General features: G+C 35.8%; 1 protein-coding gene across 1 annotated transcript in view; it reads right to left on the bottom strand.

Annotated features, from left to right (window-relative positions):
- The window catches only part of Cntnap5 (contactin associated protein family member 5), an 824707-nt gene that overhangs the window by 397026 nt on the left and 402834 nt on the right, over window positions 1-24847 (bottom strand). Inside the window, exon 7 of the mRNA XM_046463789.2 lies at window positions 16626-16769. Within this exon, the coding sequence (XP_046319745.1) occupies window positions 16626-16769 (144 nt within the window). The remainder of the gene's footprint in view (window positions 1-16625; window positions 16770-24847) is intronic.

A 24847-nucleotide genomic window follows, 5' to 3' on the forward strand; every position in this document is an offset into this window, starting at 1 on the left:
TATCCCCACTTTCCTTGCATATATGTGTGGCTATGTTAACTACAGAGGCTACTGGAATACCTGAAGTAGGTAGGATACTGGAGTAGCTTGTTAGGAACCTTAGAATGAAGGAAGAGGATGAAATGGCCAATCAGAAGGACTGAAGGATCTAGAAGGATTGAAAGTACTTATGGGACAGTACTGATGGTACTGTTTTTGTATTGTTTGAGAAAGTGATTCCATAAACAGTGAATAGGAGCATCTTAAGTGTTCACCAGAACCCTAATAATTGTTATAAGCTGAATTGTGTACCACCCAAAATTCATTCTTTGAAGTTCTAACCCCTAGAAACTCAGAATGAGACCAGAATAGGAAGAGCTAACTAGTTAATCAATTAAAGAGAGAACAGTGCTCTCTCTAGTGAGGACAAATCATTTCTGCTGAATTGGGGAAGTAGGCTATTTTAGTGGGAAGAGGCACCCAAACATCATCTTTTAACACTATTTCCAGGCAACTGAGCCAAAGGAGGCCAAGTATCTCTTAAGGTTGTTCATTGATCTGTCGGTCCAGAGAAGGTCAACCTTCTTCAGAAGATGATCCAGGATTAACTGGACCCTAAAGTTCATTTTAGTACAGTTAGCACTGCATAAGTTTAAAGAAATATTTATTATGCAACTTCTATTTGTATTGTTTCACTTATCTATAGGGAACTCAAATTATTCCTTTATTTTCTCATAAAAAAATCATTAATTTATTCAGTATGTATTGATCAACATTTCATAATGAAATTTTATTTTAGTTAAAATTTAGAAACACAGTAATTAGAAAAGGTTATAAAATATGTATAAACCATACCACAGTAGTTAAGTATGGATTTGCACCAGGTAAACCAGGAATGGAGACCAAGTTCTGTTAGTTATTCGTCATATATCTTGGTGAAGTCACTTTAATTTTGGGGGTGGTACCAGGGATTAAACGCAGGGACACTTGGCCTCTGAGCCACATTCCCAGCCCTATTTTGTATTATATTTAGAGACAAGTTCTCACTGAGTTGCTTAGTGCCTTGCTTTTGATGAGGCTGGCTTTGAACTCACGATCCTCTTGCCTCAGCCTCCAGAGCCACTGGGAGTACAGGCCATGCACCACCATATCCAGCTACATTAATATTTTTGAGCCTTATTTTTCTCAAGTCTAAACTAAAACCACAAATAATTATTCGTTTTTAGAGCTATTTCAAGGATTAAAATAAATAAATACATGAAAATCACTTGATGAAATATCTGGGACATGCTAAATATTTAATGTTATTATTTTCATTATAATGTATATTAATAACAAGGAAAAAAGGAATTGAAAACTTCATTAAAAAAGAACAGAAAATATGTACCTGTATAATACTGATGCCTTTGATCAGAATTTAAGCATTTTTTCCTGCTTTTCTGTGTTTTTCTAATTTCCTATGAGTTGAAAATATTGATTTTTGTCATGCAAAATAGAAATAAAATATATATATATTTTTGATATCTTATTGGTTCATATTTTGAATCAATACTTTGCTGGTTAACAATGGTGAGATGGTTGCGAATTTTTTTATCAAAGCCTGCCTAGTAAATAGTGGCATCTTTTGAAACTTTCCACTTTTCTATTTTCCTTGGGAAGCTGGCAGTGGATGCTCCTTGAGATGACTCAATTCTCAGTGTGGTTGTATGCAAATACACTGTGCAGATGGGCATCCACCATACAGCATGTAACTGAAGTAAATCATGGGCTTTAGAGCATCCCTCATTCAAAAGGACATATCTGTTGACCACATCAAAAGTGGTTTATGGAAATATTTTTTGACCACATCTAAAGTGGTTTATGACCAATAAACATATGCACATTTATCCTTGTTCTGGATCTCAAAGTTATGTTTTAAAAGGCCCTATCATTCTATAGTTTTCATTTTTAAATTATCACTAGTTACAAAGGTAAGATATTTCTTTAACTACCAGATGATATTGATGCCACAAAGATGAATATGAACATGTTTCAAAGGGTTTCTTCCTTGGCTGAAGCAAGGCATATTCGGGACCTTTTTAAAGTTTCAGGAAAAAAAAATTTTTTTTTGAAGTAATTACTGTCCACCATGGAGAAGCCCAGATATCTCCATGGACTGACTGACAAATAGAGCAACGAGCTAAACTAAAGGGTTAGAGAAAATGTAGACTGAAATGGCTGTGAGACAAAAAGATGTCAAAAGAGAAGGGTGAGCTGCCTGAGGAAATCAGAGATGGAATAGGAAAAGGTAGTTTTTATGAGAATAGTAACACAGGAGATCCTCAGATAGAAGGGCGCATTGTTCAGGTGCTTCAAATACAAGCACTTGTACAGAGCCCTAAAGTTTTCAAATGTGAGAAGTTCTTTTTAATGCAATAAATCATATGGGCTCATAAATAAGAGTTGTCCTTTCAGTATTTTTTTAATTGAACATACCTACAGCAACAAAGTAAAAAAAAAAAATCATGTTTTACTAATCACAAAAGTTTAGACCTATTTTGAGATTTTGTCCTACATACATGTGTGAGATGTGCTAGTATTATCTAAGACTGTTCAGGTGATATATGAAATTATGAATATAGGTATGTCTCCTTTTGTTTTCCCAAGTGCTTCCTTTAGATGTCCAAACCTAGATTTTTTTTTTTTTTAAGGGAAAAAGGCAACTTGTGGATGTGCCAGTTATCCATTTCTGAGTTTCAGTCCTGAAGTCACCTGTATTTATGCTGATTTTGATAATGGAGTTGGATCCTATAAATATTTCTTTTCTCTTTTGTCAGATAGTTTGATCATTAGTGTTAGGAATGTTTTGTTGTTGTTGTTGTTTGTTTGTTTGTTTTGCTACCAGGAATTGAACCTAGTAACGCTTAACCACCGAGACATATCCCCAGCGCCATCCCCCACCCCCTTTTTTTTTTTTTATTTTGAGGCAGGGTCTTGCTAAGTTGCTTAGGACCTTGCTGAATTGCTGAGGCTGACTTTGAACTTGCGATCCTCTTGCCTCAGCCTTCTGAGCCTCTAGGATTACAGGCATTCCCCACCACTCCTGGCTAATGTTAGGCATTAGGGGGCACTAGAGGGCCGCTGAAGAGAGAAAAAGGCAGAAAAATACTTCCAAGTTCCTGTCTTCTTATCATTTATTGGGAAGCCCAGGGCTGTGCATAGGTAAGTTACAATTTCACTCTCTCTGCTGGAGATTGATCACTCCACTTCAGACAGACACTCCAGATAGCTAGGTTCTCCGGCAAGATTGATAACTGTAAGCCTCATTTTCCTGTGGTAACCACACCCTCTTTAAGAAGTCTGGACAGTCCATATGTAGGAGCAGCTTTCCTGGTCCTTATTCCTTCACTGTCCACTTTCCTTCTTGACCCCTTAGAATACTCTTTTAACCATTTTAGTAGTGAAAAACCTTCTAATAGCTAATATATATATATATATATATATATATACATATACATATATATATTCATTATATTTATTATATGTATATATAATTAATTATATTTATTATATATCATTCATTATACATATATATGTGTGTATATATAGATATAATATATGCATATATTATGTATATATATTCTTTTTCAAATGACCTGGGCCTTGATAGATACCTCTTTTAAAGTTTGTAACAAAAAGTATAGAGTTTCTCAGAAGCCAGTGCATATTCCCACATGAAACAGATTCCATATTGGGTCCTCTTGCTCTGACAAAGAACACTTATAGCAGATTGTTAGGAATTTATAAAGACAGATAAAAAGTTTAATTATACCTATGACATTCTTATCTAAAACTTAACCTAGAGTTTTTAGCCTCTATCCATAGGTAGACTTCAGGAGTAGCAATAAGATCTCAAAAACATTCTGCCAAAGAAAATGTAACTATAGTTTTCATTATATTCTTGTGACCCTTAAGATATTATTAATTTCTGATCTAATCTTTAATATCGCATTAATAAAAGGCCACTTATAGATAAGGATAGAGATCACTTATAGGAATATGTTCTTCACAGGGAACATTCAACAAGAAACAGTGAACACAATGGAAGAATAAGATTAGTGGATTCACATCACTAGCTACTAGTGATGTGAATTAAATAATATCCCAGGAATCACTTTGCATATGTAAAGTAGGCATTATTAGTTCTACTATGTAGATCAAGACTTTGAAGCAGGGAGAGGTTTAATAACATTATCCAGATTCTGTATCAATTATGAGATAATGCTGGGATTTTATCTTACTGCCTTCAAAGATCAACCTCTTCATCAGAAAGATATTTCTTCCTTCATAAACATTTCCTTGACATCTATCAAATATTCAACACTATGAGTGGTATAGAATATGTGAAACTTTCCAAACACTTTGAGTTATGGGAATCACTATTTGCAATAAATAGACTAGAATAAAACATTATTTCTTATGTCTCCACCTTGAGATGTTTGCAAATACTATGCCTCTGCTTGGACTTCCTTTTTCTCTCCTTGGAATTATCTGGAAGATACCCTTTCTTCACAGTTTAGGCCAAGTTCCTACACTCTTAATGAAGTCTTGAACCTACTAGCCATTTTCCTTAACACTGGGAACTATGTTAGAGTCTTACCCACAGGGTACAGTCAGTAGCTGGTCCATGGTAGTGAGAAGCACAGTTGGGCCACACAGGCAGGGACATGGTGAAAAATAAGAAAACAGATGGCTGGAAAAACATAATTGTGGAAAGTAAGCAAGGTTGGAAAACAAACAAAAAAATAGTGTGAAATCATGAAGACAAGTGACATGAGAAGGAGAGGGCTATTAAACTGGTGGCTGGAAGTTCTAAGAGGATGGCCCAGGGAGTGCATTAGCTTTGATTTCTGAGTAATGGAATCGTAACATGGCACTCAATGTGCAGATGTTGAGAACAGAAAGAGTCTAAGATTTTGCACATTTAGAATCATGTAATATTGGCAATGCACACAGTAAATGCTTAATAATTATATTTTGAATAAGTGATAAGGTGGGTCATATTGTATGTCTATAAAGTTCACAATAAGGGAAGCATTTGGACCTCAGCTTTCGAAAGGTGGGCATGAAACACACTTGGATGGGGTGAGCAGAATGCATATTCAACAGGACCCCTTGCCCTATCCCACCACAGATCCAGGGTAGACATGGCCCTATAATTCCCCACACTGGGCTCCTGGAAGACATTAGAAATCTAATATGGATTTGAGAAGGCAGGACACATACATACATAGCAGGTTTACACTAGCATGACGTAATGGCATTTTGATATTTTAATTTTCAAGTCTCCACATTTTTGCTCAATAGTCACTGGACCAAACCTCCTGAATGGTTCTGTATGAGTCAGGGTTCTCTAGAGGAACAGAACCAATAGGAGGTATGATTATAAAAAGAGGATTAATTAGATTGGTTTAGACAACCAAAAGCTGGATAGTCCACAATGGCCATCTGCAGGCTAGAGAGCTGGAGGAACCAGTAACTGTACAGACCAAGATGTTGAAGCCTGAAAACAAGAGGGATCAACTATGCTATCCCAGTCTGGGACTGACAGCTTCTGGAAATTCCCTGAAGTATCACTGCAATGTCTGCTTTGGAAGACTGAAGGACCTAGAGTCTGAAGTCCTTAGGTATTCGCAGCAGCAATTAAGAACCTATTCAAGAAAAATGGAGCTTGCAACTGCTGCTGCTTCCTTGTTCTTCCAACTTTTATTCCATCCAATCTTTCAACCTATTGGACAGTGCTGCCCACACTTAGGGAGGGTCTCCTCTTCAGTTTGCTTTTCCACATGCCAATCATTCCTAGACACATCCTCATCAACACACCCAGAAGCCTCTTAACTCTTCTGCATCTCTTAATCCAACTGAGTGGGCAATTCAAATTAACTATTACAAGCACCTTAATATCTGGACTTGCTGCCTATTTTCCAGTCTCACTTTGGCTTCCCCACAATGCAGTAACTTGAGGTTTCATGGTTAGCATAGCCTTGGGACTGCAAAGACTTCTTTATTGCTGCAACCAACTCAATATTTTTATTATCTCCCTAGTTCATAATATGAATTCTCCTGTGAGTGAGCAGAAGGATACTAGTTGGAGACTGGGTCAAGGAGGAGGTGAAGGAGAAAAAAAGGAAAGTAGCTGGCACAGGAGACGTACAGATGGGAAGGCTGAGAGGAGGATACCCATCCAGTGAACTTCAGAAATGGCAACTAGTCTGGGCATGGCTTAAAAAAAAAAAGAGGCACTTGTGAGAAAATGTGAAACAAATCTTTATACTGTAAGAACAGTTTTGAGACCTTTCTGTACAAGTTTCTACTGCTTTGGTGCAGCCATCAGATACTCCCATCAAAAAGACCATTTTCATAATTAAGCTTCTCCACAGAGACCCCTCCCAGCAAAATTGTAACATGGAAGCTTCTCTCCTAGTCAACAAGATTTTTACAAAGAAAGTTAGCAGGATTTTTGCAGAGAGTTCATTGTGGTTTCCCGATTCCTCTTTCTTGTAAAAGACAGGTTTCTCTTTTTGGTAAAAGCTAGGTCTGCAATCAAGCTTGTTGCTGTGTAAAAGTTATTGTATCTGTTTTTTTTTTGTTTTGTTTTGTTTTTTAGTAGATATTTGTGAAACCTCTGTCTAACCTAGGAATATGAGACAAAGAATAACTGTTACATACCCAGCCACTCTCATGTAACCACCTCACTGAGTATAAATCTGAAAGAATTTCCAGACTGGGGATCCAGAGACTTTTTTAGGCATTAAACCCCTATGCACTGTTGTAGCTTAAATAAACCTGCTTCCTGAAAATTCCTCAGATGTCCTCATCTGTTCAACATCAGCTTAGGAGAAATACAAGAGCCACTGGAAGCAGAGGGCTGAGTCTGGGAAGCATTTATTCCCTGCATAGGACTCTCCACCATCTCCTGCATCCAGGAAGAAGAGCCTGGAAGCCAGATGCCAGACACAGGAGGGGCTAAGTGCCACAGGACAAGTGGAACCTTCATCCTTCGCCACCCCTTTTTTTTCTTCCCCTCACATAAGGCAAAAATCGTGCCCTAATGCTTGCTCACTGCAACAGATACCCAGGAGAGATTTCTTCCTTAATTAGCTAATGACACGGGACCATTTCTGAAACACCTCATTGCTCTCTAACACCCAGGGAAGTAGTTCTGCTCATGGACTTTCTCAGCCTTGTGTGTGTGTATGTGAGTATATTTTTTCCTTCACTTTTATGTGAAAGTCATTCAGGACTCTAGGAAAAAAAAATAGATGTATAATAAAAATGAATAAAAGCTGATGGTGTAGTGCTTTCCAGAAAAAAAGGAAGAAGAGTGTGAATGGCACAGTGGCTGACTATATATCATTGGCTTTCTCTAGCCCCGACTATAAAGTATCTTTCAGTATAAAGTGTGGATAATAACGTCTGCCCCCTGCCTGACTCACACAGATGTGTCAGGGACAGAGGAACTAATATGACCCTGGCTCCCATCAGTCATCTCTCCACTCACTGTGCCTTTGGCATGAGCATTGTGGTCCGTGGCATCCTGTCTATAAGATAGCTCTCTGAAACAACATGGCTTCAAATGCAGGAGTTATCATTGCTGCTGATATTGGGGGAAAAAAAGCAAAAAGAAGAAACATGCTCAGCTTCTTAGTTGGAAGTAGTACACAGCAGAAAAGCACCTGGGTACATTTCGGCCTTCACTTATCTCCATTCTTGTAAAGTCACCTGAATATTCATATGACTCGACAACATCAGGTAAAACTAGAAGAATAAGCAGACTCCTTGTACACTGTGGGGTGCACAGAACTTGGTGAAGACTTTAGAAAATAGAGTTGAATAAAACAAAATCCATAATCTATAACCCAATAACCTACATTTTCAGTCATCTATTTTAAATGTCAGAAAATTACTTTCACACTGTAGTTGTCATTTAGGTGGTTTTTCAGCAGTAGACATTCAGACAACTCAAATTTTAATGTACTGGGTTCTTAAATGAACAATGGTAAATTGATTTAATGTTTTAAGTAACATTTATAAGTACAGATTGAAAATTTTAATGATATTGAAAATATCTAAAGAATGTATTAATATGAAAAATCAAGACATAAAATTATCATTAAAATATTGTCTATGCTATATAAAAACATTCATTTAAAATGTGAAATTGAAATGCATATGGATAAGAACAATGTTTATCTGGTTGGTGTTCAGTTTTGTACATTTTGCATTTGCATTTTCATTAAGGAATATATATATATATATTGGGCTGGGATACAGCACTTGCCTAGTATGTGTCAGGCTGTGGGTCCAATCCCTATCATTGTGTGTGTGTGTGTGTGTGTGTGAGTGTATACACACAAAAATGTATTTTTTCCCCTCTTTGGTGTTGGGTATTGAACTCAGGGCCTGCCTGGCACATGTTAAGTAAGTGACCTATCTTTGAGCCACAACCACAGTCATTAAAAACATTTTTCAAAACTTTCTGAAGTAATTTTTTAAATAACTTCAAGTAATACTTTTGTCACGTGAGTAAATAACACTGATCACCTCAGAAAATAAGGTCAAAGCTGGTTACAGTGGCACATGCCTGTAACTGCAGCAGCTAAGGAAGCCAAGGGAGGAGGATGGCAACTTCAAATCCAGCCTCAGCAATTTAGCAAGACCCTGTCTCAAAATAAAACATAAAAAGGGCTGGGGATATATCTCAGTGGTTAAGTGCCCCTAGGTTCAATCTCTGGTACACACACACAAAAAAGAGAGAGAGAGAGAGAGAGAGAGAGAGAGAGAGAGAGAGAGGAGAGAAGAGAGAAGAGAGAGGAGAGAGAGTGAGTGAGAGAGAGAGAGAGAGAGAGAAGAAGGAGGAGGACGAGGACGAGGACGAGGACGAGGAGGACAAGGAGGAGGAGGAGGAGAGAGAAGAAAAATAAAGCTTTAAAACCAAGAGAAAGACTTATGTGATGATGTGATGGCATTAAGAGGTGGGGCCTTATAGAAGTTCATAAAATCCTGAGGTCATTGGATTAATGCCTTTAGCAAATAGGCCCAAAAAAGCCTGCAGACCCTCCCATGGTACGGTGTGAGAATATAGTGAGATAGCTACAGTGTTCAACCCAGGAGAGGTTTCTTCTAAGTCTCTACCATGCTGGCACTCTGACCTATAATTTCCCAGCCTCCAGAACTGTGAAAATATAAACACCGTTGTTTATAGGCCACCTGGTTTATGGAATTTTGTTATAGCTACCCAAATAGATCAAGACAATGACCATGCCACTGTTAGCATATTTATTTATTTTTCCTACTTTAAGTTACATTATTCTTCATATGACCTTGAACTGTTTAATCTCAATTTTCTGAAAGGAAGGAAGGAAGCATCTGCTCAGGAAGCTAATAACTTAGAAATTGTTTTTCCAAGGTATCAGAAGAACAAAACCCAGAGCAGGTGAAGTGAATGTCAGACTGGTCAAATGGCAGTGGAAGACAGCAGGAACACGCAGAGAGAAGACGTGATACGTTAGCTGCTTTTCAAATGATTCCTTCCATCAAGGGAAAGTATCATTTATCACAGAGCATACTCACAGAGATGAAACATGATCTTGGGGACAAGCTGAAGAGATTATAGGCTTCACTAGACAGTAGGGAGTTTTCAGTGAAAGATTTTCATGAGCTTCTGGGTCACAGGAAGGTAAGACAAAGGTTGCTGTCACTAGATTGTGTGTGTATGTGTGTGTGTGTGTGTGTGTGTGCGGGCACGCGCGTGCACGCACAGATGTGAATGTGTATGTGTTCTCAGTTATACATGCACTTAACTCTTGAAGATTTTTTTTGACTGTGGAGTTTTGATAAATAAACAACTATGCTCCAATGATTTGCATGACAGGAGGAGACACAAACAAAAATGAAAAATTTCACAAAAACTCATTATTGCTGTTACTTATCTGGATGTCTTATTTTACCCACTCCACAGTGCATCATAACTTTTTTAACATCTTATTTTAAAAGAGTCCATCATTTGATCAAGCCTAGATTAGAACTGTCACTAAATTTCTTCAAATGAATGAGATGGATAAAATTACAAATGTATTTACTTTGAACCCAATTTATGATTTATATAATTCAGGAGTAAGCTAAAATCCGGATTCAGAAATGACCATGAGCTCTTTCCAATATACTTTTATTATTTGGAAACTGGATGTGATGTTATTAGTTATCTATGTAATATGGTGAATAAATATTGGCTTACATGCCAACTTCAGTTGAATGGAAGGGTAGATGTTTTACTTAGGAAAAACTCCTCTGTATATTATGTGCTAACTGTGGACCATGTACTGTGTACCAAACACATGGCAGGTAGATTTAATCTATACATTAACACTTTGAAGTAAGCACTCTAATTTTCCCCCATTTTATATATGAGGATGCCAATGTTTGGTAACTTTACCCAGGTTCATTAGCTGAGTGAGCAATGGAGTAGGGCTTAGGAATAGAGACACCCATGCTCTCCACCATTATGTAACATCTGGTACTGCCCTGAACACTGGATTGAGAAGATCATTAGGTTTGACTCTAGAGCAAGTTGAAAGGTATTTTGTAATTAATTTTCATTTCTAATCATGAGGTTGTGCTTAGTATTGGCTATCGCCCACCCAATTCCTTGATTTCAATGATTTGAGACAAACCCACAGAAATGAGTTGACATGATCAATCAGCTCCAAAGCCAATTCTATAGCTACAGTCTTAGTTATTGGTCACTTTGTTTTCCCTCCTCCTCCTTTGAAGACAAAATAGAGTAATATGACCTTTTGGGGCTTTTCTTTTAATTGAAAAAATAATAATAATCATTTTAACACCTATAATGAAGTGAATGAGATTTCAGACAACTTCTAGACAATCATGTTCCTCTCTTTGCCTCTTGAGAGGAGGTGTGATGCTCAGGAAAGGATGGCTCAAAAGAAAGCATCATTTCTCATGGAATTCAAGGTATGAAATTAATCATGTTCAGGAAACCATCAGGGCAATATATTTTTTATATTATACATATTATAATCCACATTACAGGTACTGTACACACACTTCAATGGGCCATTTACTTTCTGATTGTTTATTATATGGTGCTATATTAGCATAGGATAGAGGATTTGAGGAAGAAGAGTGAGTTATTTTTTATGTCTACTTTAAGCTGTTAGTTTTACTGCGTTTCAGAGTGTGCAGGATCGTCCTGTAGTCAAATCAAGCTATAAAGACTAAATTGAATTATCCCCATGGAACAGCTGTTAAATCTCCAGGGAGTGGGCAGGTCCCACAAGAAAGGGATGACAGATTGCAATGGGGATGCCGCCTGAATGCAGCCAGTAGGAAAGGCTTGTGCTACATGAGGCAAAGGCTGGCGCTTTTGTGAGCCTCAAATCCGCATTTTATAATTTATGGGCATTACCATGCTCTTTCTGCCTGATTTGTTGATTTCTTGAATCGCCTGATAAAATGAACTTCCCAAGGCTCTATAGTTGAGAGAGAATCTGTGAACACCGGAAAAGATCAAAAACACCCTTCCTTTCAAAAACCCTTACTTGGCATTGTAATGACTTAGTGACTTAGAGTACAGCTGATTTGGTGCTGTTGGGGGAAATTTTAAGCTTGGCGACAGGAATGAAGTAGTTTGTAACTCATATTTGACCATGCAAACCATTCTTTCCCACAAGGAATTCCAAAGACACAGACCAGGTATATACGCCTGTGTGCTTGTGTGCGTGCGTGCGTGTGCGTGTGTGCGTGTGTGTGTGTACATGAATTCTCATTTAAGCAAGGTGATGAAAGCAATTTGGAAGAAAAATAGTGTATGTTTTTCCCTTTATATTGTGAAGGTGAAAACTAAGGTTGTCTCCCTACACAATAAAACGCTATTCTTGGGAGTTTTTTTTCAAGTGCATTAGTGCTAAATGGATTCTCTGAGCCTCATATTAAGGACACTGCCAATTAAACCCTGAAGAATAAAGTACACTAGCCAAGTTTCAGGGAACTTGCTAAATGCAATGGTAGTTAAAACATCACCAAAACATTTGTTAAGGTTACAATTATTTAACGATTCTCTCAAAAAAGAAGATGGAAGCTACCAATATTCAGAAATCCATGTTTTGTCTCCATTATCTCATTTTTATTCAGTGACTGTCTTCAAAATATCTCGTCATTAAAGATATTTTCTAGTACAATATGTATGGAGATTTCTTTTATGAATGTTGCCATAGGGATCTTAGTTACTCATATCTGAGGCTCAGGCTCTCTTATTTTTAAGAACCTTTTATAAACAATGGGAGTGAGTGATGTTTTCTTAAGCTTATTGTGTTGCAATTTGCTCTACAGACTCAGAGCACAATGGCAAGTACAGCTGCCTTTTGATGTTTATGACATTTGTTTAAGCTAAACTTCTGGCAGGGCTTGAACCCAATGTAAGTGCCCTTGTGTTAGCAGACTAACATCCGCAAGATGGTGCTTAGGTAAGTTAGGAGATAACCTAAGCTCATGTGGAAAAGTGGGGGAATTGTCAGGGGCCTTCTGTGTGAGCCAGAAATGGTAGGTCAGGTAATATCAGTTGATGTCACTCCTGGAACCAATGGAGGGAATGAGCCCTTGTTAGTATTGTGTGTCTTAACCTTTCCCAACAAAAGGAGTCAGAAACTTGGTGACAAACTTTTAAACAATAGTGACCTTTAATCTTGGTGTGGTTTTCCTAAAGCAAATGTGTCTTACACCTAGGAATCCAATGGCAATTTGGAAAAAAATGTGTCAAGGCAAAACACCAAATTATAAAATGCACTTTGTAAATTATATGTATCAAGGGAAAGTAAAACAGGCTCATTTGCATATATAGTTTCCTCAGATAGTTCAATTGATAGACTTCAGGCAGACTTTAGGCAGTTAGGGATTTTTTTTTTTTTTTTGGTTCTTTGGTTTCTTATATATATATATATATATATATATATATATTCATTATAGATGGACACAATGCCTTTCTTTTGTTTATTTATTTTTATGTGGTGCTGAGGATCCAACCCAGTGCCTCACACATGCTAGGCAAGTGCTCTATCACTGACCTACAACTCCAGCCGGAGGGTTAGGTTTTTTTTCTATCAGTGATACAATGACTTACTCTTGTATGGATTAAAAAAAAAAAAAGTTGTAAGGAACTTGCAATTCAGAGATTAGGAAGCAGCATAATTCTCCATATTTCTCCTGCTACTGAACATAACTAAACCACACTGAAAATTATGTGTAAAAGAAACCTAAGAAGATGCTGACTGATGAAGAGAGGACAGAAAGCATATGTAATAACTTCAAGGTATAAAGCACAACATGGTGGGGAGTTCTCTGTATTTTCTTAGTGTCCTAGCCCCGTTGCTGAAGAACTAACAACCACCCCAACAGACGAACTGGTATAAACAAATTTTTAAAAAATAGCAATACCAAGCCTGCCCTCTACAGCCAAAGGATGAAGAAATGGGCAACAAGACAGAATATTTTTAGAAAATAACTAAAATAACTGTTCAACCCAAGATAAATGCTATAGAGAAAACTCCTGCTGCAAAGCTATCTAGCTATGCTGTATCACAATGTCTCCAATCCTAACCAGGGTGGCATTATGGAAATGAATCTGGGAATGTCTAGAATCTAAAAGAAAAATCCTAGGGATTTGAGAAGTCTATCTTTGTCAGAAAAGATCAAGTGTTTCACTGTGTGTCAGTGGAGACTACATGGGGATCCTGGACTTCAACGTTACTTAGCACTAATGAGGGAGGCCATCCACTTCACAAAGATGGGGTCACGATGCCTTGGTGGACTTCACCACAGTCCAATGATAGCAAGTGAAGACACTTTCTTCTGGTAGTAATGTCACTGGAGGTCACACAGAGGATGATCATGAGGCATTACCATGCAGCCTACTCAGAGAAGAAACAATGAAACTTTTGTAGGAAGCAGTAACTCTCACATACTTGGTAGTAACAAGTACCTTTTCCATCCACAGAAGTCAATGGAGGCTCAGAAAGGAATTGGGATTTCTATTTCAAACCAGAGTTATTAAGGCCAAACCTCTCTTTCCCCTGAGTGGACAGCGTGAGCAGAAGACAGATAAACAGAAAATTTAAAGAAGATTTGCCATAGCATAATATTTAAAATATGCAGGTTCACTTAAAAAAACAACAACAATATTTTGTTATGCCAAAAAAGAACTCAAGCTAAACGAAAAAAGATAATCGATAAATGCCTCTTAGATGACATTTAATTAATGTTAGAATTATCTGACAAATATTTTTTAGAGCAGCCATTATAATAAAAATGTCTCAATGCCAATTACCCATTTGATATGAGTTACAAAAATAGAAAATCTTAGTAACAAATCAAAAGTCTTAGCAAGGAAATTAAAATATCAAATGATAAGAAGAGTGATATGAAAATTTTAGAAATGAAAATTCATTATCAATCCTAAAAGATAATAGGTTCAATAACAGAATGAGAGAAAAAAAGAAAAAGAATACTAAACTTCTACCTAAAACAAAAGAAATGACATGATTTGAACAAAGCACACAAAATAAGACTAAGAAATAAGATTTGAGGGATTATAACAAAAGATCTAGTATTCATGTTGTCAGAGTTCAAGAAGATAAGAAAGAGACAGATATAAAAGCACTTGAATAAATAATGGCAAAAACCCCACAAAACTCCCCAAGTTATCCACATGTAAATGTGTAAAGATTAGCCCAAGACATAGTCTATTCATTCATTCAAGACATCAAACAATAATCAAACAAGGTCAGCCCAAAGAAATCTACAGCATGACAATCACATTCAAACTTTCAAAAACTAAAAACAGAAATTTTTGAAATCACCAACAGAGAAATGACATGTTACCTATTGGAGAAATAAAACTAAATTTATCACTGAGGCCAGAGGTAAATGATTCAGCATTTTCCAAGTGCTGAATAAAAAGAACTGTCAACCTATAATCTTACATCTAAAGAAAATATCTTTCAAAGGTAGAAGGAGAGAGAAAACATTATTAGATGAAGAAAAATAAGATAATTTGTCACTTTCATATACACTCAAAAAGAATGGCTAAAAGAAAGTATTTCAATCAAAAGAAAATGACAAAAGAAAGAAAATCAGGCTACAAAAAAAAAGAGAGAGAACAATAGTAAGCAAAAATATGGCTGAACTCAAGAAACTCTCCTTTTTCTCTTGTGTTTTCAAACTTTGTTTGATAATTGAAACAAAAATAAAACTGTGTGATACAGTTTAAAGTATAGAGGAAATATAAAGACAATTGCATAAAAATCATGAAAGGTAACAAAATTTAAAAGGAGAGAAGTCTTATATTTCACCTAAATTGGTAAAATAAAACCAGTAAGTTATCAAATTTTGCATATATGTAATATAGTAACTAAGAAACCACTAACAAAACCTGTACATAGAGATATGACCACTAGATAAATCAAAATGAAATTCTTAAAAATCATTCAAGCAACACATAGAAAAAAGAAGAGAAGCATGAAAAAGAAGATAACAGAACATAAAAAATAAATGGACATTGCAACCCTAACACATTAATTACACTAAATGTAAATGGTCTAAAGATACCTATTAAACATAACTGGAAAATGAATTCAAAAAAATGAACCAAATATTTGCTGTCAATAAGAAACTCAGTTCAAGTACCAAAATATAGCTAGGTTAAAAATAAAAAGATGAGAAAGGAAATATCATGCAAAGTTAATTGGAAAATATATAAATGGCAACATTAACCTCAGATAAAGTAGACTTCAGAGCCAAAAAATTCATCAGAGCAAGAGCATATCATTATACGATGATTAAAGGGCTAATCTGTTAGGAACAAATAGCAGTACTAAACAGAGCTATAAAATATGCCATGGGAAAACTGAAAACACTGGAAGCATGTATAAATGGAAAAATCCTTAACTATAGCTGGAAACATCAACACCTTTATTGAGTACCTACTACATGCAAGGCACTCTGCTATATATTAAAAATCCATTAGTGATAAAAGAAGACATATACCTGACCCTAATGAAACTCATGCCTTATTAGGAAAAACAAATGTTAACTATTTAACTTATCAGGATTATACATGTAACAAAGGACATCTCTAAAATACAAAAAAAAAAATAAAATAAAATGTAACCTCATTTGTTTAAAAGGCCCTCTTTTGAAGTTCAACAAATTCCTAGACAACTATGTAACTCCCAAGCTCTTGAATTTAATGGAATATTCTTTGCTTTGGTTTACCAGAGATTAAAAAAAAAAAATCCATGTTAGCCCTTATAGAATGCAAATTTCACCCACAGCTGAAAGCAACCACAACCAGAAAAATAGAGTTCTCTAAATATCTTTGATACGCATTTTTCTCCAGGAACACAATTCATACTCAGTCCCGGCTGGGAGTCTTGCTCTTGAGTATGACTGAGGCTGATGGGACCTCTTAAGAGTGCAAGATAAACACAGGTACACTATGAAGAGATACAGGAGTGCGATAGTGAAAGCAAGACTTACCCCCGAGTGGTAGAAAACATCAAGAAATAAAAATAAAAATAAATGAGATAACTTACCACAGTATAGATCTGATGCTTTCTTCTTTTAGCCAGGTCAATTATGTTTACTCCATTGTAGTAAAGGTTTTCAATACATCCATGGAAGTTTTTCTTTAAAAAGGTCCCAGGTTTTCCTGGTACTGGAATTCCTCCAAAACTAAGCTTTATAGTGGGAAAAATGAAAATCAACTCTTAGTTATAAACTCTGAAGGAGTAGAAAAGGAAAGGAAGCAAATACATTCAGTAGATTCAATTGTATGTATGAGCCAAGTGACTCAAATAATTATAGATGCCACTTGATTACACATTTAAAAGGATACTGATTAGCCCATGTAAAAATAACTGTAATTGCTTGCTTCTTGAGGGCTTATTTTACAAAACCATTTTCACTTCTTTTCTGAACCTTTTTAATACTAAATAAAACAGTAATTTACAGAAGGAGAAGAAAAAAAAAGAAAAAGAAAGAAAACCAGCATCTTTATATTTATCTCTTACACAAGCATCTTAGAGAAATTGTCCATAGAAAGCCAAGGGACAAACAAAACATAACTCTATTCAGCTGAGAGACCTACTTTAAAGGCCTGCATTGTACCAAAAAACTCAGCACAAGGTTTTTCCCAAATCATTATCTATGAAAATAAAAAAACAGACAATAATGCAAATGCCTTATACAGTTTTATAATGCAAATAAGAAACAATTTAATGAAATCTTTATTTAGTTCTCAATAGTGACACTTGTTCAGCATTTGTGATAAAATGGGAAATTACTATAAATTTGATTGAAAAGTGCAAGAATTGTAACTGATTGTGAAGTGTGATTATAGCACCAAACTACTTACTTATAGTGAATTTGTCTGGGAAGATTATGGAACATTAATTTTCATGACCATTTTATGTCTAGTAAATACTAATACAAATTATTTTAATGGATATATTACTTTTTGGCATCTTGATCTTTTGTGAATATTTTTTCTACCATGAGAACAAAACAAAACAGAACAGTTTCTATGTTTACCTTTATTCCAATATCATTTAATAAGTAACCTAGTTTTTCTCTACTACTTGAAAATGTCACCTTAATCTTGTACTTATCTGACATCCATGTTTAAACCTCTCCTGTCTTTTCTACTCAAACACACACACATACACACACACACACACAAGCATTCTCCTACTCTGAATGTCTCTCCCTTATATGAATAGCAGCTATATGCAAAGGGTTACTTCTAGATATTTTTTTTTTCCACAAGTTCTACACTATTGAAAAGTGTTTCTTAATGAATTGTAAGAGGTGATAAGGATTATTAATCCTTTACTCACTTTTACTTATTGATGCTTTACTTTTGTAAGAGAATTGATATTATCCTTCATTCTTTTCACAATTTCAGAATTTTATTTGAAAAAAAATTGTTGAAATTTTGATTGAGGATTCATTACTTCATTAAAGAGTTTATTCAGAGAAGAATGAATTTTTAAAAATATTTCACATTCCTTTCCAAGAACTCAGTATCTTTTTCTATTTTCAGAATATTTCAGATAAGGTTCCTCCACCTAAGTTGCTAATGTCTTTCCCTAGTTCACATATTCTTCAGTGAATTAATTTCTAGGAATTTCATACTACTAAAAATTCCATTATATTTTTTTCTAATTCACTAATATTTTATCATATAAATACCCATATTATTGGTGCTGGTTCATTTTCTCTAACAAAATATTTTGTATGTAACTTCATATTAAGTCATATACTTTTTAAAGATAATTTCTTTGTATTTGTGAAGGGTACAATCATATTACATCTACAAGCACTTTGTTCCTTTTTAAAATCAATTTTGTACATATTTTTTCTTTATTTTGTCATCATAACCAAAACTTTCTAGGATCGAGCCACAATTTAAGAAATATTAAATAATAATAATGGTATAGAACCTTCTAAAACCAAACTGAAATAAAAGAAGACAAAAAAAAAAAAAAAAAAAAAAAAAAAACCCTTCCATTTACCATGGACACATAACTCTGATTCTGACTTCACATCAGGGAAACATTCCTGTACTCCCAGTTTACATATAATTTGTTTCTGTGTTTGAAATGAGAATGAACACTTTGCATTATCCATTGTTTCTCAAAAAGTTTGTGGGATGGAACTAAGTATTTCATGCTCAATCTATTGCTGTGTTGAATTGCATTGTTAGATGGTGAATTAATAACTTCTCTCTTATTGAGTCATGGTTGGGTACCATTTGTTTTATATCCATATTTTACCTAGTAAATGAATAAAAGCCTAGTTTTCTTTTGTCAAATATTTAGATCAAGTCTATGTTTGTCTCCCAAGAGAAGCTTTATCTTTCACGATATATGTCTTGGAAAATATTCTAGAAAACAAAAACAATCAACAATAAATTTGTAAATCCCACAAATATTTTATAAGAAATATTTTTGAGAGCTTACAAAATTACCTTTTCACTTTGATGTTCACCACCTTCTTCAATTTCTAATAAAAAAAATCAATGCTCTACTTCACTGCATTGTGATTTAGGAAAACAGCAGATACAGAACAAAATTTGAAAGGTAATAGAAAGAACAAAAAGCACTGTCTTTTACACAGCAAAAACAGTACTTAAGTTATTCAGGGTAAATATTTTTATCCAAAGAAAAATAATACACAGAATACTGTATATAACCTTGTAATTTTCTACAGCATTAAGGGAGCAACTATTACTCCTTTTAGTCTGGGTGGAGGATTTTGAGAAGAATTTGTTGGGGAAAGTTGGGTTGTAGTGTACAGACTATTCTCTGTTCCACTCTGAGGGACTGAAACTTATAGAGCATTGGGGAAGGTGGATAGAAATCACAAGTCAGATCCTGGAAATCATCCTGATTACCAAAGCAGTGATGTTTGCAAGCCTATATGAGCTGCTTCAAGTTCAGTATGGCCCCAGAACAAAAGAGCTGGAGAGAAGCCAGGAGGATTATCAGTGGCTTAAGTGGAGCTCCAATATAGGAGAGCCCTGAGACCTGTTTCTCACTGACCTGGGCACTCTAGCTAGCATAGGCCTAAGAGAACAGGATGCAGGGGGAGGAATGAAAGTGCTGAGGTTTTCAGTAAATGTACAGAGGGCTGGTAGTTGCATTTGAAGTCTGGGAGAGCACAAGTAACTATATCTCACAGATCTAGGTGATACCAGGTATCACAGAACACAGCAGCAGAAGGTAACACTTGGTTCTCAAGACTCCAAACCAAGTAGGACTAGTGGGTGATATGCTTTCAGGTGGGACAAGTAGATGGAATACCTCCCTTGATGTAAGATAGTACTAAGGCTAGCCAGTTAATAATCTGCCCAGGAAACATTAATATAATCCAGTGTTTACACAATAATGCACAAAGGTATAAATAGGTATTAACTAATTACTCAATAGAGATGTTTTTCCTGCCATCAAGGGAAACAGAATGATGAGCATATGGGATGAAGTGAGAGAGAAGTGGCAAAATGGCATTTATTTATATTTGAGTGTGAGTACAAACTGAGATATATATATATATATATATATATATATATATATATATGCAAGTGATTTATACATTTTGATTTTTCAAGTAGAAACTTGCAGCTCTAATTGTAGTATTGAGTTATAGATTTAGTTTATTTAAGTTAGATTGGAAAAGTTTGCTTCATATATTGATGTATTTCTTTCCTATAAAATGTTGTTTTTCTAAATATTTCATAAACACTTGGTATATAACTATTAATTTTATATTAGTAATTATAGCCAATGGATCATTTGCATTTATATTTTATCTTATTTATCAAAACTTTGGTAATAAAAACTAAAATCTTGCTTAAAATTGTTTTTGTCCATCAAGTCATGCATATAAAAGTCACTACTGTGCAATGACCTAGGCTGGCAAATTATTGTACCAATTATTTGAAAAAAATTGAATATTGACCATTCTCAAGCTGTTCTACTTGATCTAATTGTACTCTGATTCACTGTCTCCCAATACTTGCTTTTCTCCTTGACTCCATCCATTAGTTCATTCATTTGGGTTCAGCTCACAGAAAAGCAGTGTTAACCAATATTTGTAGTATAAAAATGTGCAATTTAATGGGGTTTTTTTGCATTTATTGAGGTTTTATATGGTATGCACATGTGGTTAGGAGAGATATTTTAAATAAGGGATTATAATGAAAAGTTTACAATGATTTTTATATTTTGATCTTAATTTTTCCTTTCAAAGGTACTAATTTTCTATCTTGTTTTTCTGTGTGAATTCAGTTATTGTATGTTTCTCACAATTCCAAACATTTTTTAAAATTTTTCCTTTACTGATTTCATTGTTTTGGATTCTGAGTTTCTTTTTAGAATTTGGCATAGTTCATCATGTGATGGATATTGATGATGCTGAACAGAGAGTATATTTCAGCATACATAGTCCACATGAAGTGCCTAAAGGTCTTTGGTATATGGAAGACAGAGCTAGAAACTTGGCTTGACTTAGATCATGTTTTTATCCATTCATTGGAAGTTTATAGTGGTCATAAACTTCCAAATTTGTCATATGTGAACAATTATTTCTTGTTCACACCAACTGAAAAAAAAAAATCTTTTGTTTTAACTATTCTGTTAGCAGCTCTCAGAAATACTTGAAAAACTTGTTTCCACTTTTTTGGTCCAAGTCAAATCCCTAACTAGTTGTTGAGGCCCTACTTTCTGTAAAGCATGGATCAAGCCCCTGTGGTGGTATTGAAGTTAAATCATGCACTCTCTCTTTCCTGTAGAAATGTAGGGCCATTCCCAATGAAAAATCCATCCTCTAACAGAATGATGGAAGACAAGGTATGGTAAGAACAATGAGAAAAGACCAACTGCTATACAAAGAAGAGGTTTGGGAAATAACTGGAGAAAATAACCAGAGAGTTGGAGTTTGGAGAATAACAGAATTTTGAGACATACATTTAGGAAAACAGACATTTCAGAAAAGCATATCGAGAAAAGTATGAAGTGTTGAATTGGACAACCTACCAGGCACGGTCCTTAAGCCACATTGCTTGTTGTTTAATTAATCAGAAGGGGGGAGATGCTGGGAGCCATTAGCCAAGTAGGTATGACAATTTCCTTGCCAGCGTACCCCATGTTGCTGACATGTTGCAGTGACATTGAATGTAGATGACCTTGCTCAAGGACCAAGGCAGATTAGGGTGTTCCTGTTTTTAAGATAATCTTGTTTAGGGCGTTCCAGGTTTAGGTTCCAGGTTTAAGGTTTAAGATTATTCCTGCTGGGAATAGGGCGTATCCTGCTGCCTGAGTTCCCCTTGAGTTCTCACAGGATTTAGACAGTATATTTTGGGAGATAGAAGCCCAGTGGAGGTGGATTTGGGCAGAGAACGTGGATTTGGGCAGAGAACGTGGATTTGGGAAGAGAACGTGGATTTCCCCAGAACGTGATTGTAGACGGCTGGTGTGAGTTCGGGAATAAAGAGTTGCTGTTTGAATCTACAAGCTGTGTGGTGGCTCGTGATTGTGTGCCCAGCCAGACTGCGGCATTTGTGCCCAGCCAGACCCAAAAACACTATGCTGGTGATTAAAAAACTAAGTAATCATAGACATTTAAGTTATAAATAAAACTAGCAAGGTGAGTTGGAGACACACACCAAAATCACTGAATGTAGAGCTCAGAAGAATGGGGAGTACTGAAGGATTTTCAGCAAGAAAATATTAATCCTCTTCAGGAAGATATCACTTAAATTGTGAATGCAAAGATTGGATTCAGTAGGCTTAGTCTAGCCTCTGCTGAAGGGCCCAGAACCTAAAATGTTCAGCACAGCTATTTTAGGTTGGGAGTCCTATGTTCTCAGTCAACTCTCTCCAGATAGCAACACAACAGACTTATTTGTTCCCTTTAGGTCTCTATTCAAAGGTGACTGTCCCCATGATGTTAACCTTTATCCTTGAACTCCCAAGCCCAGTACTGTGATCTACTTTTAGTTTTCTTTTCACAGCAGTTTGTTGTCTACTTACTTAGTATAGAATTTACTGATTTGTGTTGTTTTTTGCTGAATAGTTTTTCTCTACGGCTAGAATCCAAACATCACCAGGGTAGGAATCATTGGTCTTTTCATGGATATATTTCAAGCACTTAAAAGGAGGCCTGACACATAGTAGATACCAAATAAATATTTGATAAATATTGCTACATTTTGGATCTGAAACATCCTTAAATGTCCATGTCTACTAGTCCCTAGATGTAAGGGAGTAGTAGAAGGCATGCAGGTCATTGAATGCATGCCCTTGAAGGAGGTCCTGGGACCCTAGCCTCTTCTTCTTTCTCTCTCTTTCACTCCCTGTCTGTGTGGTGAGCCAGTTTGTTCTACTATATACTTCTGTGATAATCTCCTGCCACAGGGATCCAAGTGATTATGGAACTGAACACTCCAAAACTGTAAAGCAAAATATGCTTTTTGTCTTTATAAGATGATGACCTCAGTTATCTGCTTTGGTAGCAGAAAAGGGACTAAGGTGAATATTTTGAAATTTATCCCTTAAGTTTCTCAAGATAGAGAAAATATCTTACTCATTTTTTTATTACATAACCCTAAAAGCTATGATTAAATATAATAGATCCAACAAAATATTTCTTTATTTGGATAAAAAAAGGGCATAAGCAATTTTCTTCTAGGTCTTTTTTTGCCTTTTCCCTTTTGATGATGTTGCCCTTTTTTTTTCTTTTTTCTGTTCTTGTTTTATGGGTCTTGGCAAATTGCAGAGTGTACCTTTCACTGATGTTAGTGGGCAACAAAACTAAGTATTAGATTCCAGAGTTCCACTGGCAGTGTGTCTTGGACAAGGTAGTCTACCTAGTAACCTGAGGTAACTGTGTGTGTCACAGGTGCGCTCCAGCTGGGTAAGTCCCAGGATAAAGCTCACTTTGGTGTTAAAGGTATGAGGTCCCAGAATCTGCCACTCTGGTTCCCTTTGATCTATTCATCTCCTTTGGTCTGGTATATGCTTGCCTCTTGATCTTTGATGTTACTTGGATGGCAACGAGTTCATTCCTTCTTTACTGTTTCTTGTTTTCTCTAGGCCCATCTAAATTTGGAATCTTTTGGTTCTGATGATTCTACTTTCTGTCTAATTTGACTCTCTGATACTTTTGAAATTTCTCAAAATATTATGCACATTTTTGAGTCACATTTGTTCTGATGGCCACTTTTTAATGGAAGGGCTTTGAAGAAGGATCTAAACTGCTGTCTTCTTTTTCAGTTTTGAAACTCACCTTGCTAGGTGTTAATGAGTCATGTGACCCTTCCCTGAAGGCACTGCCCCTCATGGGCCAAGTCTAGGTTGATGAATTTTTGCCATTAAAAATGAGGCAAAAATCCCAATTTTCTCATGAAATCACTTGATATTTTTACAAATATCAATCTGAATTCAAATGATTATTTTTTTTGAAAGAAAAAAAAAAACAACAGATAAGCCAAATGAGATGAAGCAGTGCTAGTCTTGCCTGGTCAGTCACCTTGGTCACCATTTTGTAACTTCTACTCTGTTATTTTGACTAGATCAATGACTCAGTCTGTGACAGGATTGGAACTTCTGATCTCTAGAACTTTAATGTTCTTCCATTGCACATGATGTGCTATTTTCCCCTTACATTGGAATTGGAAATTGAAGGAAGATAATTGACAATGTTTTCATAAAAAAATTACTTTGTTTTTTTTCTTTTATGATCTAAACTTTCATAAGTTCCCAATGTTCCCTTCTTTATGCATGAAGACTATCTTATTTCATTTTGCTGGGGACAGAGAATAGATGATATCTTACCAAGATACAGCCCTATATTGGGTAAAAATAAAGCATTAGTCTCAAAATCAGTTCTTGTTTACAAAGTACTGAATGTCTGAACTGTCTCCTCATTCCTGTTCCCCACTTACTGCCCAGTTTTCAGGTGATATACAAAAAGTTCACTATTCAACTGAGGTCTCACAGCCAGAAGTACAGGAACTGGGATTCTGCATCTAACTATCTCTTCACCAATATTCTGGTTTTCCTAAAACTGTCTCATTGTTTAAAATGAAAATTTCCCCAGAGCACTGACAGTCCTGGCCTAAGTCCTGCTGCAGTCTTTAAAAAGAAGAAAACAAGAGGGAGGGCACATAGCACCAGAAGCCACAGTGTGCTCTCAACAGCATACATCAGGTCCTTCCAATTTTCTCTGACAGGCCAACCCTGTGTTCTCAATCTAT

This window comes from Marmota monax, unplaced genomic scaffold (genome assembly GCF_021218885.2).
Source record: "Marmota monax isolate L192 unplaced genomic scaffold, Marmota_monax_Labrador192_F-V1.1 WCK01_AAM20220418_F8-fsc00034, whole genome shotgun sequence".
Taxonomy (NCBI): Eukaryota; Metazoa; Chordata; class Mammalia; order Rodentia; family Sciuridae; genus Marmota; species Marmota monax.